Genomic DNA, 18346 nt, shown 5'->3' on the forward strand with positions numbered 1-18346 from the left:
AAAGGCTCATAAGAGACTAGGACAAGTAACCATATGCCAATAAAATGGACAACCTGGAAGAAATGGACAAATTCTTAGGAAGGTACAATCCCCCAAGGCTGAACCAGGAGGAAATAGAAAATATGAACAGACCAACCACAGGCACTGGAATTGAAACTGTGATTTAAAAACTACAAACCAACAGAAGTCCAGGACCAGATGGCTTCACAGGTGAATTCTATCAAACATTTAGAGAAGAGCTAACACCTATCCTTCTCAAACTTTTCCAAAATATAGCAGAGGGAGGAACATTCCCAAACTCATTCTATGAGGCCACCATCACTGTGATACGAAAACCAAAGATACCACAGAAAAAGAAAATTATAGGCCAATATCACTGATGAACATAGATGCAAAAATTCTCAACAAAATACTAGCAATCCAAATCCAACAATACATTAAAAGGGTCATACACCATGATCAAGTGGCATTTATTCCATGGGTGCAAGGATTTTTCAATATCCTCAAATCAATCAGCGTGATACAGCACATCAACAAATTGAAGAATAAAAGCCATGGCAATCAGAGAAGAAAAAGAAATAAAAGTTAGAAAAGAAGAAGTCACTGTTAGTGTCCTAAAGTGTCCTAAAGACACTATCAGAAAACTAATAGAGCTCATCAGTGAATTTGGTAAAGTTGTGGGTTACAAAAGTAATACACAGAAATCTGTTGTAGTTCTATACACTAACAACAAAAGATCAGAAAGTGAAATTCAAAAAACAATCCCATTTGCCACCGCATCAAAAGGAATAAAATACCTAGGAAAAAACCTACCTAAGGAGGCGAAAGACCTGTCCTCCAAAACCTATAAGGTGCTGATGACAGAAATTGAAAATGACACAAACTGATACAATGATATACCATGTTCTTGGACTGGAAGAATCAATATTGTCAAAATGACTATACAACCCAAGGCAATCTACACATTCAATGCAATCCCTATCAAATTACCAATGTCATTCTTCACAGAACTAGAACAAAAAAATCTTAAAATTTGTATGGAGACACAAAAGACCCCAAATAGCCAAAGCAATCTTGAGAAAGAAAAATGGAGCTGGAAGAATCAGGCTCCCTGATTTTAGACTATACTACAAAGATATAGTCATCAAAACAGTACGGTACTGACAGAAAAATAGAAATATAGATCAATGGAACAGGATAGAAAGCCCAGAAATAAACCCACGCACCTATGGTCAATTAATCTATGACAAAGGAGGCAAGACTATACAATGGTGGACAGTCTCTTCAATAAATGGTGCTTGGAAAACTGGACAGCTACATGTAAAAAAATGAAATTAGAACATTCTTTAACACCATACACAAAAATAAGCTCAAAATGGAGTAAAGACCTAAATGTGAGACCGGACACTATAAAACTCTTAGAGGAAAACACAGGCAAAACACTCTCTGACATAAATTGCAGCAATATCTTTTTCAATCCATCTCCCAGAGTAATGGAAATAAAAACAAAAATTAAAAAATGGGACCTAATAAAATTCAAAAGCTTTTGCACAGCAAAGGAAACCATAAACAAAATGAAAAGACAACTCACAGAATGGGAGAAAATATTTGCCAGTGATGTGACTGACAAGGGATTAGTCTCCAAAATTTACAAACAGCTCGAGGCTTAACATCCTGAGAACAAATGACCCAATCAAAAAATGGGCAGAAGACCTAAATAGACATTTTTCCAAAGAAGACATACAGATGGCCAAGAGGCACATGAAATGATGTTCAACATCGTTAATTATTAGAGAAATGCAAATCAAAACTACAATGAGATATCACCTCACACCAGTCAGAAGGGCTATCATCAAAAAATCCACAAACAATAAATGCTGGAGAGGGTGTGGAGAGAAGGGAACCCCCCTACACTGTTGATGGGAATGTAAATTGGTACAGTCACTATGGAGAACAGTATGGAGGTTCCTTAAACAACTAAACATAGAACTACCATATGATCCTGCAATCCCACTCCTGGGGAAGCAATGTACACACTGCTTTATTTTAAATGGATAACCAGCCAGGTCCTACTGTACAGCACAGGGAACTCTACTCAATACTGTGTAACAACCTAAGTGGAAAAAGAATTTGAAAAAGAATAGATATATGTATATGTATAATTGAATCACTTTGATGTATACCTGAAACTAACACAATATTGTTAAGCAACTATATTCCAATATAAAATTTAAAAAAAAATTTTAAAGAATGAATAGGAAATTTCTAGGAGAACTAGACATATATTCTGCCCCATATCATGAGAGAGATTTTAGCAAATCTTTGAGGGTGACAATTTGTTAATGGAGGCTGAAAGGGCAGTGAAGAAATTTTTGGAGACTGAAAAAGGGGGCTCCATATTAATTGATAATGTAATGTTTTAAAACATGTTACACACAGTGCTTAATTTGACTCAGCACAGGAGACCTGATTTGGCCCTGGCATGGACAAGATTGACAGACTGATAGTCGTTCCTCAATTCTATGGGGGGTGGTCATAGCCATTCTTAGTTGGTAAAGCAATTTGTCTGGTTAATTCTAATAACACACAAGACTGTGGCATGCTACTTAGTTATGCAACCCCCAAGAAGTGGGCATCTTCCAACTTCTTAGAGGGACAAGTGGTGTTCAGCCACCCAAGATTTAAGCAAATAACAGGTCTCTGATGCCCTTAAATATCCTGGTTTGCATGCATACTACACTAACTGCCTCAGCATAGGCCTACCCTGAAACTGCATGTACAGGTAACCCTTTGAACCTCATTCATGACGGAAATCTGAGGGACTGAAATTATTCCTGAAGAACAAGGAATTCCCAGTAAAGGCCAAAAGCTTGCATTGATTGGTTTAATGAGGCCCTCAAATCAGACCCTGGGTTAGTCTATACCTTGGCGAGAGCTGAGAAGGGAGTCCAACTAGGCTCTTTAGAGGAAGTAAAAGCTGTAACAAGGTTTCTATAGATGAACCTGCAGAAGCATCATTAATGAACCTTATCACCTAAAGGGACAAAGGAATGCTGAGTCTTCTGTCCTCCCAATGCATGAAAATACTTGTACAATGATATGATGTATCATGTTGTATTTAAGGAACTTTAAGTGAAGGTAAAGGTAAGGGAGTGAGAAGCAAAAACTAAGGGAAATTATGGCAGCAGTGAGAAATGAGGCTAGAGAGCTAGACAGACACCATAAAGGGTATTGTATTTATTTTAAAAATAATTGTTGTCAGTCAAGTTTTTATTAACAAAGCAGTTAGCATGTGTTCATTAATTTTGTGTTATCTTAAAGGCATTTTTTTTTTTTTTGCGGTATGCGGGCCTCTCACTGTTGTGGCCTCCCCCGTTGCGGAGCACAGGCTCCGGACGCGCAGGCTCAGCGGCCATGGCTCACGGGCCCAGCCGCTCCGCGGCATATGGGATCCTCCCAGACCGGGGCACGAACCCGTATCCCCTGCATCGGCAGGCGGACTCTCAACCACTTGCGCCACCAGGGAGGCCCCTTAAAGGCATTTTTGAGCTTGGAGTGAAGGGAAATTATGGCAATAGTAAGATAGGAGTTTAGAAAACTAGGTAGACAACAGATTATGAAAAGGACATTGTTCTTAGACTTAAATTTCTTCCTATACCTGATAGAAGGCACAGAATTTTAGGCAAAAGGAGCTTATTAAAAGGCAGTACCATGACATGACGTGTTTTAGAGAGATATTACTTCCAATCATATAGCTAAATTTGCATTATTTTTTCTCAGCTTGATGATAGTTTTAACTCATGTGTGTAATGAAAACATTTAAGATATACTCTCTTAGCAAATTTCAAGTATACAATGCAGTATTATTAACTATAGTCACCATGCTATACATTAGATCTCCAGAACTTACTCATCCTGCATTGAAATTTTGTATCCTTTGTCCAACATCTCCCCTTTTCTATCACCCCTCAGCCCTTGACAAACATCATTCTACTCTGCTTCTATGAGTTCTATTTTTTTAGATTCCATATATAAATGAAATCATGCAGTATTTGTCTTTCTGCATTCAGCTTATTTCATTATTTGATTTAGCATAATGTTCTTCAGGAGTTCTTCATCCCTGTTGTTGCAAATGGCAGGATTTCCTTCTTTTTTAAGGCTGAATAGTATTCCCCTGTATGTGGCATTTGTGTGTGTGTACACACACACACACAATCTTCTTTATCCATTCATTTTTCTATAGACACATACATTGATTCACATCTCAGCCACTGTGAATAATGCTGCAATGAACATGGAACAGCAGATATCTCTTCAATATACTGACTTCATTTCCTTTAGATATATAATCAAAAGTCAGATTGCTGGATCATACGGTAGTTCATTTTTAATTTTTTGAGGAATCTCCATACTGTTTTCCACAATGGCTGTACCAATTTACATTCCCACCAACAGTGCACAAGGGTTTCCTTTTCTCCATATCCTCACCAACACTTCTCTTGCCTGAGAATGCCCATTCTAACAGATGTGAGATGATATGGCATTGTGATTTTTATTTGCATTTCCCTGTTGATTAGTGATGTTGAGCATTTTCTCATATACCTGTTGGCCATTTGTATGTCTTCTTTTAAGAAATGTCCATTCACATCTTTTGTCCATTTTTAAATCAAACTATTAGTTTTCTTGCTATTGAGCTGTTTGAGTTTCTTATATATTTTGGATAGTAACGCCTTATCAGATGCATGGTTTGTAAATATTCTTTTCCCATTCACTCTGTTGATTGTTTCCTTTACTGTACAGAAGCTTTTTATTATAGTTTGATGCAATCCAATTTGTTTATTTTTGCTTTCATTGGTTGTGCTTTTGGGGTCATATGTAAAGAAATTATTGTCTAGATAAGTGTCAAAAAGCTTTTTCCCTGTGTTTTCTTCTAATCGTTTTACAGTTTCAGGTCTTACATTTAAGTCTCTAATTAATCTTGGCTTGATTTTTTTATATGGTGTGTGATAAAAGTCCAGTTTCATTCTTCTGCACGTGGATATCCAGTTTTCCCAGCACAGTTTATTGAAGAGACTGTCTTTTCTTCCTCAAGTGTTCTTGGAAGAAAATATATGGATGTATTTCTGAGGCTCTCTATTCTGTTCCAATGGTCTATATGTCTGTTTTTATGCCAGTACAAAACTGTTTTTATTACTATAGCTTTGTAGTGTATTTTAAAATGAGGTAGTGTGAGGCCTCCTGTTCTTTTTGCTCAAGATTGCTTTGGCTATTTGAGATCTTTTATGGTTCCATATAAATTTTAGAATTTTTTTCTATTTCTGTGAAAAATGTCTTTGGAATTTTGATAGAGATTGCACTGAATCTGTATATCATTTGGGTAGTATGGACATATTCACAATATTAATTTTTCCAATCCATGAACATGGGCTATCTTGCCATTTATTTGTGTCTTCTTCAATTTTTTTTTTAATCAATGTTTTATAGTTGTCAAGTGTACATTTCTCTTCCTTGGTTAGATTTATTACTAAGTATTTTTCATTCTATTGTAAATGGGATTGTTTCCTTAATTTCTTTTTTGGACAGTTGTTGTTAGTGTGTAAAAACGCCACTGACTTTTGAATGTTAATTATATCCTGCAACTTTACTAACAACAATTTAAAATTTTGCAAGAATTTATGAAAATCTCACTTTGTGAAATTTTAATAATTTTTGTTTAAATAAGAAAAACCTTTATTCGTTTCCATTTTTCTGATATGCCTATAAATCTGCAGTATTACTAAAAGATTACTAATAATGATTTCACAGCTGTTCTTTCATTACAATGAGATGTATTTCAGCTACAGCTAAAGTTTTTAACTAATTTAAAGCACTAGGGTGCTTACTTTAATAGCAAATATACTAAAGTTGGAACAATACAGATATTATCATCCTGTGCAAGGATGACATGCAAATTTGTGTAGCTTTTTTTTTTTTTTTTGCGATACGTGGGCCTCTCACTGTTGTGGCCTCTCCCGTTGCGGAGCTCAGGCTCCGGACGCGCAGGCGCAGCGGCCATGGCTCATGGGCTCAGCCGCTCCGCGGCATGTGGGATCTTCCCGGACCGGGGCACTAACCCGTGTCCCCTGCATCGGCAGGCGGACTCTCAACCACTGCGCTACCAGGGAAGCCCTGTGTAGATTTTCATTAAAAAAATTGTTTTAAGTACTAGGGTACTCTTACCCTATACCACCATAGGTATATTAGTGTTCAATTTCCTATAAAGCATGTGTGTTCCACACTTTCTGGGTTGAAAATCATTTTCTCTGATAGGAGAGTCCAATCCAGTTTAGTACTTCAGTGGCTCTGCTATCCCTATATCATCTACCCCACCCCTACAGGATTCTTGTATCTTCTTAGCAATTCTTTTGCCAAACCAAACTTATACAAAGTCATTTTAATTTTCTTTAGCATTTTTTACAATAAATTGTTCTTCTCTTTAAACTTCCTAGATTATACTTCTATGCCTCTCTCTTCTATTCATTCATTCAATCATTATTTCCCAAGTGTGTACTATAGTATGGACACATTTCCAATGTTTTGTACATGCCCTTTAAAGATCTGACAGCTATGTTCAAACTTCCCCAGTGTTTAACATCTGTTTATATTCTCTCTACAGATTATCTACTTAACTATTCTTTCTATATTTTCCACCCGAATTGTTAGCTACTTAAACTTTTCTATATACGCATTCTCTTAAGCTTTCTCAAATTCCTCAGAAATGAGAAAGAATAATTATATACACAAACATTAAGATGTCCTTTTAAAATCTGAACTCTAAAAGGTTTCATGTGTAGCCAACTGCACTGTCAGAATTTTACTCATGAGAGTGGCTTCCTGTCAACCTATTAGGCTATAATAATTATATGAGTAAACTTCTTACTCATATAATCTCTGATCTCAGGACTATTTCTTGTTTTCTGCTGATCATTGTGAAATAGGGATTTTCTACATTTCTTGTATGTGTCCAGAATCTCTTCTTTGACAATTCTAAACTTTAAAATAACAGAATAGGAATTCCTCTCTTGGCTTCCACTACTTTCTGTAAAGGTAAATTGTCAGCAAATCAAACACATGTAAAATGTTTGGCTTTCAATGAAATGAGAAATCAAACAAACCCTTTTATATTTACCCACATGGTTATCTTTGATACTCTGCATTACTTTATACAGATCCAGATTCCATCTGGTAACATTTTTCTCTGCCTGGAGGACTTCCCTTAACTTTACTTACACTGTAGGTCTTTTGCAGATAAATATTTCAGCTTTTATATATATGAAAAGTTCTTTTTTATGGAGGTAGAATTGACATACAACATTATATTAGTTTCAGGTATGCAACATAATGATTTGATACTTAAACATATCACAAAATGATTACCACAATGTCAGGTTAACACCCATCACCACAAAGATTTTTTTCTTGAGATGAGAACTTTTTAGATTTACTATCTTAGCACCTTTCAAATATTCAATACAGTATTATTAACTATAGTCACCATGCTGTACATTACATCCCCATGACTTATTCACTTTATAAATGGAAGTTTTTAGAAAAGCTTTTCAGTTTGTTTTCATTTTTGAATGATTTTTGAGCCTGCAGTAGAATTACAGGTTGACAATTGTTTTCTTTCAATACTTTAAAGATGTTGCACTGCTGTCTTCTGACTTGCATCACTTCCAACATGAAATGTACTGTCATTTTTAACTTCATCCCTCTTAATGTCATGTATACTTTTCCTCTGGCTGCTTTTACGAGTTTTTTTCTTTTTTACCAATTTATTCAATTTGATTATAATTTGCCTTGGCATAGTTTCCTTGATGGCTTTTGTGCTATGGGTTTGTTGAGCTTCATGGATATGTGGTTCTAGTTCTCATCGAAGTTTGGAAATTTTCAGCCTTATTTCTTAAAATTATTTTTTGTGTCCCCTCACTCTTTCTTTCCTTTCAAGGATTCCAGTTACACATTTAAGCCACCTCAAACTGTCCCATAGTTCACTTATACTTTATTCTTTTTTTGTGTTTTTTTCTCACTGTACTTCATTTGAGATATTAACATTTTCTATTACTGTCTTGAGGTTATCTAATTTTTTAGTCTGAACTAATCTGCTGCTAACTAGTGTACATTTTTTCATACATTATATCAATACTTGCCATCTCTAGAACTTTAATTTGTGCCTTTCTATTTGTGTTATTGCTCTACTTAATATGCTCAATGTTTCTTCTACCTTCTTGAACATATAGAATATAGTTATAATAACTGTTTAATGTACTTTCCACTAATTTTGTCATCTGTATAACTTCTGGGCCTCTTTCTATTGATACTTTCCTGCTCCTTTGCATACCTAGTAATATTTTTTTTATTCAGTGCTACACTCTGTGAATTTTACCTTGTTGGGTTCTGGATATTTTTAATTCATATGAACATTCTTGAGCCTTGTTCTGGGAGGCACAAATTCAGTAAGCCAAAAAATATATATATAAAAGATGAAACTAACTGAGAAAAATAGAAACTGCCAGGCTTCCCTGGTGGTGCAGTGGTTGAGAGTCCACCTGCCGATGCAGGGGACAGGGGTTCGTGCCCCAGTCCGGGAAGATCCCACATGCCGCGGAGCAGCTGGGCCCGTGAGCCACGGCCGCTGAGCCTGCGCGTCCGGAGCCTGTGCTCCACCACGGGAGAGGCCACAACAGTGAGAGGCCCGCATACCGCAAAAAAAAAAAAAAAGAAAGAAACTGCCATCCACAGATGGCATAAAAGCACTTGAGGAAATTTTTTTTAAACTAATAATAAGTTAGTAGGATTAATGATTTAATTTATCAAGAAGTATGAATCATTGGTAAAGCCAATCTTTAATAAAGACTATTATATTTCTTTACACCAATAAAAGAAAGCTAAACAATGAAAATATTTAAAAGATAACATTTTGATAGCATTAAAAAACATCAAATACTGAGGAATAAATCTAATAAAGATGTGTAAGATGTCAGTATAAAAATTATAAAACTGCAGAGAGCATTTAAAGAAGCCCTAATTTAAAGGAAGCCTAAATTTACTTTCAGAATATAGTGGCCCAATCATAAAATGAAGATAAATATTTAAAGAACTACATATAAGATCTCCAAAGAGATAAAGAATAAGATCTACTTTTTCAAAAGAAATTACAAACATAGCTGTGAACCAAATTAATTTTTGTTCTTATGCCATAAATGACCATATGCAAATAATTTCAATAATAATAGTATGGCTTATAATAATGAGGTATATATATCACATGTAACCCTGTAAACCCTAAATTCTTGGTAATAGATATAAATAATATAATTTTGGTATCCACATATTACCTTATAGCCAGCAGGCCCAGGAGTAGGAAAAACTTCTTTCTGAACCAGGAAGAGAGTCCGAGGAACAGAAGAACCAAATGCACTTTTCTTTTGTTTCTTCAAGCAGGTATTGCTAAAGTTGTCAATTAAAGTATTGTTTTGGAGATTATAAAACCCAGGACCTAGAATTATGAAGAATATCATATGTAAGAATAAGCACACTTTTAATTCTTTTAAACTGAATAACTTTATTATTTACTTTATTTATTGAATGAAAGATTCTTTAACTTCTATAGTGCTTTACAATTTTCAAAAGTTTCACACACATCATTTCATATAATCCCAAAATAACCCTTTTACTTTTACCCCGCCCTTGTATTGCTCCTCCCCCTTTCCCTCTCCTCATTGGTAACCACTAGTTTGTTCTCTATATCTGTGAGTCTGCTTCTTTTTTGTTTATTCACTAGTTTGTTGTATTTTGTAGATTCCATATATAAGTGATATCATACAATTTGTCTTTCTCTCTTTGACTTTTTTCACTTAGCAAAATACCTTCAAAGTCCATCCATATTGCTGCAAATGGCAAAATTTCATTGTTTTTTATGGTTGAGTAGTATTCCATTGTATATGTACACCATATCTTATTTATAAACTGAGTAACCATAAATGAAGTAATTTTTTAGAAAGAATTCTCATATATTGCTGGCAGGAATGCAAAGTGCTTTGCCATTCTGAAAAACAATTTGTCAAATTCTTATAAAGTTAAACATATACTTACCATATGACCCAGAAATCCTACTCCTAGTTATTTCTGCAAGAGAAATAAAAACCCAAATGTCCATCAGCTGGTGAACAGATAAACAAAATGTGCTACACCCAAACAGTGGAATAATACTCAATAATAAAAAGAAAAAATAAATGCAACAACATGAGAATGAACCTCAAAAACATCATGCTAAGTGAAAGATGACAAATACAAAATCCTACATAATGTGTAATTCCATTTATATAAAATTCCAGAAAATGCAAAATCATAGAAACACTGACTGTTACTTAGGGCCAAGAGTGGGGGTAGAGATTAACTGCAAAAGGACATGAGGAACTTTTTTTTTTTTTGAAACCTAGATGACCTTGGGTATGGTGATGACACTTCATTTTATTTTATTTTTTAATAAATTTATTATTTTTTTTAATTTTTAATTTTGGCTGTGTTGAGTCTTCACTGCCGCTTGCGGGCTTTCTCTAGTTGTGGCGAGCGGGAGCTACTCTTCATTGCGGTGCACGGGCTTCTCATTGCAGTGGCTTCTCTTGCTGCAGAGCACAGGCTCTAGGCACGGGGGCTTCAGTAGTTACGGCATGCAGGCTCAGTAGTTGTGGCTCATGGGCTCTAGAGTGCAGGCTCAGTAGTTGTGGCGCAATGGCTTAGCTGCTCCACGGCATGTGGGATCTTCCCTGACCAGGGCTTGAACCCGTGTCCCCTGCGCTGGCAGGTGGATTGTTTACCACTGCACCACCAGGGAAGTCCTGAGAGAACGTTTTAAGAATGATGGAAGTGTTCTAAAACTTGATTAAATAGTGGTGATTATCTGACTATGTACATTTATCAAAACTTGATTAAATAGTGGTGATTATCTATGTACATTTACCAACACTCATCAAAATATACACTTAAAATGAACTATTTTTATTGTGTAAATTATACTCAGTAAAGAAGGAAGGAAGGAAGGGAAGGAGGAGGGCAGGAGGGAAATTCTTGATGCCAAAAAGTATTGAAATCTTGATGTAACAACATTAAAAACCAGTTTGGAACAGAAAAGAATCACCTATCACCCAATCTTCCTATCATAGTATTTAGTTATTTTAATTTTTGCCTTTTACCCTTTAGTGTACATTTATAACCAGGAATATTTTCTACAGTGACAATCTGAGTGAATAACATTTCTTTTTTTTCATTCAAAATAATACAAACAACTTTCTTTGCCATTGATAAAAGTTTTTATCAAGACATTCAAATATTTGAAACAAATATTTGTATATGTTTTATAATTCAGTCTTTTCAAAAAATCAGTACCAGTGAGCAGCAATATTCATAAAATCAATATCAAATACTTGAAAGAACACCTGATTTGGTTGTACTCATGTTATCTGGAATCTACTAAATTAGATCTGTAACTAAATAGGTATGAACCATCACTTAAATCTCATTTGTTTTTCTGGGCTTCAAGTTCCTGTCTGAAGATAATAGGAATTGACTAGATCAGTGCTACTCAAAATGTGATCTGTGAACTGCTGCCCATCCAAGAACAATCTACAATAAAAGGAGCTTACAACTAAATGTAAACTGACTCACTAAACGTTTTATAACTAGTCTTTCTCCATGAAGGAAGCATTGTGTGGATTCACATTCTGGTGAAATCTCCTTTCTCATTGTAGGCAGGAAACAAACAAATGGGCATGAGGGTAGATGATACTTTAGGTTCCTTCTGGTTTAAAAGTGATCAAGTCATTCTATGCAGTCAAATCCTCTGTACTCCTGATACATGTAAGGTTTTTCTCAAAGAAGCTGCCCATAAATTCTTCCCAGTTTTTCAAATATTCTAGTTCTAAAGTCTATTCCCCAAAAGTCTGTCATGCCAACTCTCAGAAAACCTAAATGCCAATACATCTTATTTCTGACGTCTTCCAACATTCCTCCACTGATAATGCTTGGGAAAAATATAAATAGAGAGCATAATGAAAACTATTTGGGCCACCATTTAAAGGACTTAAAATACAAATATCTTAGATTTGCCTCTCTTCTGGCATGAGAGGACAACATAACATTGTGACAAGTGAACTTAAGTACTTAAATATAGGGACCTCAAGGTGTGTGCATTTCAGGTACTACCTTGTTAAGGTTCTGATTTGAAAAGCCACCCTGATCATTATAATTCACTTACATTAGAGGATTTTTATGTTCATTTTCCAGTTATTAAGTGAAGAAATGCCCAGGAACCCCAGAGTTAGACAGTTTAGGATGCCTTCGAACAGTAACCTGCCACAGCTCTGAGCTATATATTAGGTGGTTGAATCTGTTCTATGACTGATTTGTGAGTCTAAGTCATTACTGTACACTAATATCTCCATGGGAAGAAGAAAACACATGAAGGCCATTCTCACCAATTCTTAAAATATGTAAGATCAGGATTAGATTTTAGAGGTCATCATAATTAAACTTTATCCTTTAAAAAATAAAATAACCTTTGGGGAATTTATAAAACTTTATTTGTAATACCATCAAATCGAAAACAAGGCCCAAACTTAAGGCAGTTGGGTCGCTCAATAAATTGATATTTTGAAATAATTTGTATTTCAGATACATGATAAACTCTACTGAGCAAGGTTCATCTGGGGTAGTGCCTAGCGCCTATATAAGACCTCTCCAGAATGGCAGTCTTAGACTAGTCAGATTTCTATCTAGAAGCTCAGGTCTCCAAAATCAATTGTTTCTATAGGCCCAGGTATATGCTGTTAAGCTTATGACTTTGCCTGAGAAGTGCTAGAATATCACTTCCACTGCATGCTATTGGAGAAGAAAGCCACCAGACTAGCCAAGATTGAAGATGTAGAAGAATAATACTCAACCTCTCAATGGCATAAATAGTAAATAATTTTATACCATGAGTACAGCATTACTATAAGGAAAAATTACCGAGTCAAAACTTGGAGCAATGGTTTGGGATCAGGCAATGGGCCAGAAGCTGAAACAACTCAAGACTTAAAGAAATGGCCTTGAGGAGACAGCTGGTAATGGCTTAAAGAGAGTGGTAAAAATGTTATGGAGGTTGGAGAAAAGATAATTTGAATTCTATAATGGCAGAAATTTTGGCAAAACTAATACTTGGGATAGTGAAGAAAACACCTAATAAAATAGTGGATTCTAGCTAAGGAAATTTCTAGGCTAAATATCAAAAGTGCCAACTAGTTGCTTTTAGCTGTGTGTGAGAAGGTATAGTTAGAAAGAGATAAGCTAAATCTGCTCAGTTTTCAAGCAGAATTTATATATAAATAAATAAAATGGAACTAAACGAACGGAAACCAAACCAAACGGAAATAAAACGAAACCAATATTTTCTGAGTTTGAAAGAAAAATTGTTTTTCATCCCCAGTCTCTCCACACAGCAAAAAGCTCTCAAAGCAAGAAACACCCTGAGACCAAATCCAGGGTTTAGCTGTAAGACCTTTGTTAAGACCTCAAAAAGTTTTAAGATGGTATCTCATAGAATCTCTCAGTTAAAGAAAAGAACATCTAGGAATTTTAAGGCCATATGTCATAGACCCTCTAAGCTAAAACAATAGTGCTCCTAAGAATCTAAGAGTACGGAAACACAGCAACACTAAAGGTGACCCAAAGTAGACAAAGGTTTTTCTAAGAAGTACATGTGAGCTTGGCTTTTGTCCAGTGTATATGATTATAAATACAATAATAAACCTACAAAGTTTTAATAAGGAATGAACCAACCTGGAATGAAACAAACAACAACAGTACAAAATGAAAAGTGGCTCATAGACCCTGGATCTCCCTGGGCAGGAAGCAGGCTGAGAAAGCTGAAAACACAGCCTATTTCTTATAGAAGAGGAAGGATGTTTCAAAGGATGAAACCAAGAGCCTAAAAGGTAAAACAAAGCACCACAGGAAATCTTACTCCCAGGGAGCCCAACTGAGCCCTAACTAAGAAAATGGCAACATGTGCCTGCTTGGACTTCAGAATTGCTATAGGCCTGTGACTTCTATTATCACTGAGCAGAACCCCATGGGGCCTTCTCAGGACAGATACCCTCACCCAATGCCCTCTGCCTGTCTCTTATCTGTAGAAAACTAGCCTCCTAGGCCTTCCCCATGTTCCAAAGAATAAATTTAATCAGAGAAGGGAGAAAATGCAGAAAGAAAGGAAAACAGTCAAGCTAGACAAAATAATAATGCTTTAGCCATTAAACAAAGTCAAGCACTTTTAGTTCCTCCTCAAAGGCTACAGATAACATTCTGAGCCATGTCCTTTGAGCTGTTTTGCAGATCCTGAAACCTCCACCAGGTGGAAGAAGTTAACTGTATGCTGCCCACAAACAGGTAGACCCCAGATTGGTTGGAAACAGAAGGTTGATGATGTTGACTCCCGATTACCTCCCAACTAACCCATCAGAAGATTGTCCACGAGCTGCTCATGCACCCCACAATTCCCCTCCCTCACCCTGTCTTTAAAATCCTTTTCCTGAAAGCCATTGGGGAGTTTGGGCCTTTTGAGCACTAGCTACCTGGACTCCTTGCTTGGTGCCCTGCAGTAAATGCTGCACTTTTCTTCACCACAACCCCGTGTCAGTAGATTGGCTTTACTGCACATGAGCAAATGGACCCAAGTTTAATTTGGTAATACTGTGGGCCTCCAGTTTTCTCTCTTTTTTGAATAGGAGTTTCTAGTATTATTATCCTATCTCTCTCCCACCACTATGTGTTGAATATATGGGGGAGATAACTTGTATCTGTAGTTCACAGCTCTTCTGATAGAGAAGAGAGATATACAAGATGATCTGAAGGACCACACCCAAGAATCCCCACCTGCACCTACACCTCACTTAGATAACAAGATCCTGGTCTTTAAGATTATACCACACTTGCCTGAGACTTTGGAGGCCTTGAGAAGGCATGTAGGAAAAATGAAAATATTTTGTAGCCAGAGGGTAATCTATAGCAGATTAAAGATGGCCACAAATTCCTTGCTACCCCTGTCACTGAAAGATGAAGTTTCATATCCTTCTTTTCAATATAGGCTATGCTGTGCCACTTGATTGACTAACAGAAAGTGATGTCCTGGAATTTCTGAGGGTAGGTCATAAGAAGCCTTGCAGCTTCCTGCCAGGTCTCATGGAGCCCTGAGCTACCAAGTGAAAAGACCAACTACCCTGGGGGCAGCAATGCTCGAGCTATGCATGCACTCTGAATAACAGTCCCATCTGAACTCTGCCTTTTAGCAGTCCCACAGATTAATGGGATATGATGGAAAAAGTCTGTTTTTTTAAGCCACTGAGTTTGTTATACATCAGCAAACAACCTATGTGTTAGTCATTATATGTTATTTTTGTGTTATAGTTTTAGATTACCCACTGTATACTAGAATACCCACTGAGAATACTAGAACATGTGGTTGGGCATCCCCAAAATAAAATTTTAACAAAACCGAATATCATAAGTTATATTACTGGCAGTGACCACATAATTAACATATATGTTCACCCACCAAGGGAAAATTAGGAAATTTATTGAAAAAAGGAAAACAATAGAAAATTACAACTAAGAGATGTGACAAGTTAAATTAAAATCTTATGAAAACTGTACATTATTTTTATCTATCTGTGTTTAGTGTAGAGTCAATGCTTTAAAAAATGTTGACTTAAAATGACAACACCACCCATAGAACAGAAAATTGTACTTTCTGGTGCATCCATTTTAAGAATATTAAGTTGCATAAAGCTAAAGAGTAGATACACATGAATTCATTGCTAACCTGGCATTTTCTCTGTCCTAGAGTCTTGTGTGAATCGAGCAGCACTTTGACCAAATGAGGTATTTTTCAGTCCTGGTGTTTTCTTCAAGAGCTTGAAAGCAGTTCGAGATTCATTATATGCACCAGGAGCTGGGGTGATTGATTTCATAGGGACAAACCTCTAGTGAAGAAGAAGAAAATATGCCAGTGAGAAACTATGGTACGTTTTGATATTTTGTGAGTTAAAAGCTGCTTTCTTAGTAATATAACATCTGGAGTTTATTTCTTAATGGAGTGAAGAAAATGTAGATGAGTTAAGATCTTATATCTATCAAAACATAAAATATATACTTTTAGAAAAATCATCTATATATTAATACAGTAATGCATTATGTACTTCACTAAGCCAGAAAGACTTTTCAAAGGAAATCATCTCAATATGAGATTCAGATGATAGTGTGTGGACAATCTTCACATTTAAAATATTCTGCAAGTTAAGATAATAAAGAAAAACTACATGATCTAACATGGTTTCTTCTACGTAATAAAATTACACAAATTGACAAAGTTCCTCAACATATATATTCAATTAACTCAACAATACCATTAGCTACCTTAAGAAAAAAATCTTAGATTCAAGTGGTATATAAATCCACTTTAACTTATAATATTAAAGTTATGATTTTATAAACTTATAATAAGCTTACTTATTATAAATGTATAATATTTAACTGATATTAAATATACATGTATCTATATGTAAATTATGAAATCTTATTAAATATAGCATTGAATAATCTATAATTATTTAGAATTAATTTAAAATTTGGAACATTCAAATTTATGAATAAAAATAATGCAGAAAATACCTGTGCAATGATTACCCAGATGCACCTGTTAACATGTTATATCATTCACTTTTTTCATTTGCCCACTCTATTTCTGTCTTTCTGTTTGTATGTCCATTCCTCCTTCTCTCTGTCTCTCTACAAACACACACACACACACACACACACACACACACACAGAGGGACGCATATATATAGAACCATTTAATGGAAAGTTACATGTGTTGTGGCCCTTTACCCCTAAATACTTTAGTGTGTATTTATTAAAAATAGGGATATTTTCTTACATGTATTTTCTTAAATGTATCAATGATATGACTTTTATCTAATGTACCATTCATATTCCAAATCTGTCAGTTGATCTAATTATACCTCTACTGCATTTTTCCCCTCTAATACAAAACCTAGTCTAGGCTCAGATATAGCTTTTAGCCTCCTTTCATGTAGGAACATTTCCAAAGCCTTCTTAAATACTATCTTATTATTTAAATGCTGAGTCAATGTTTTTAAATGGTAATACTCAACCCTGGCTGCATATAGACTTGAGGAGTTAAAAAAAAGTATTGGTGCCTGGGTCCTATTCTGGACCAGTTGAATCAATCTCTGGGAGAGAGGAAAGAAAGCAACTGGGTATCAGAATGTATTAAAATTTCCCAAAATATTCTAATATGCAGCAAGAGTTGAGAACCATTATTATAAAGTAAATCTTATGTTTTAAAAATTAGTAGTTGAAGACATAAGAAAATTTCATGCATTTAAATAAAATACCAGACAACTCCTTAAGTCAAGACTAAAATAGGGCTTCCCTGGTGGTGCAGTGGTTGAGAGTCCGCCTGCCGATGCAGGGGACACGGGTTCGTGCCCCCGTCTGGATCCCACATGCCGTGGAGCGGCTGGGCCCGTGAGCCATGGCTGCTGGGCCTGCGCGTCCGGAGTATCCTAGCAACATAAGTATCCTAATAACATATACGTATCCTAATAACATAACATGTCTTTAATCCTATAAACCAAAAATTGTGTTCTAAGTCCACCTTGTTAATTTCATTATTGCTTTTTCAATCATAATCATTAATAAATCTATTCATATTCAGCTAAACACTAACACTACCCCTAGCAGGCAGTCCTGTTGGTTTTTTTTTGGGGGGGGTTGGGTTTTTTTTTTTTTTTTTGCGGTGCACGGGCCTCTCACTGCCGTGGCCTCTCCCGTTGCAGAGCACAGGCTCCAGACGCGCAGGCTCAGCGGCCATGACTCACGGGCCCAGCCGCTCCGCGGCATGTGGGATCTTCCCGGACCGAGGCACGAACCCGTGTCCCCTGCATCGGCAGGCGGACTCTCAACCACTGCGCCACCAGGGAAGCCCCCTGTTGGTTTTAACTCCTCCATATCTTTCACCCGAGAACCATGATTCTTTTCCTCATGGTCTTCTTAAGCAAAACTGATATCATATTCTTTTTCATTTCTGAAAATATATTTAAAATATTATAATTGGCACCAAGTAATGTCACATTAGGACTATATAACAGATGAACAGGAATAGCATAAAAACTGAGAGTTCTAGTTGTAAAAATGGTATTTTTAAAAATCAAGGGCACACACACAATATCCCATTCCCTCACATCCATT

General features: G+C 36.0%; 1 protein-coding gene and 1 pseudogene across 1 annotated transcript in view; one reads left to right on the forward strand and one right to left on the reverse strand.

Moving 5' to 3' along the window:
* Nucleotides 1-18346, reverse strand: part of STPG2 (sperm tail PG-rich repeat containing 2) — a 276442-nt gene that overhangs the window by 181975 nt on the left and 76121 nt on the right. The window contains exons 7-8 of the mRNA XM_060098032.1: nucleotides 15896-16055; nucleotides 9370-9538 (exon numbers count right to left, since the gene is read on the reverse strand). Coding sequence (XP_059954015.1) covers nucleotides 9370-9538; nucleotides 15896-16055 — 329 coding nt within the window. The remainder of the gene's footprint in view (nucleotides 1-9369; nucleotides 9539-15895; nucleotides 16056-18346) is intronic.
* LOC132501575 (U6 spliceosomal RNA) lies at nucleotides 5879-5974 on the forward strand (annotated as a pseudogene).

Source organism: Mesoplodon densirostris, chromosome 1 (assembly GCF_025265405.1).
Source record: "Mesoplodon densirostris isolate mMesDen1 chromosome 1, mMesDen1 primary haplotype, whole genome shotgun sequence".
In the NCBI taxonomy this organism is placed as follows: domain Eukaryota; kingdom Metazoa; phylum Chordata; class Mammalia; order Artiodactyla; family Ziphiidae; genus Mesoplodon; species Mesoplodon densirostris.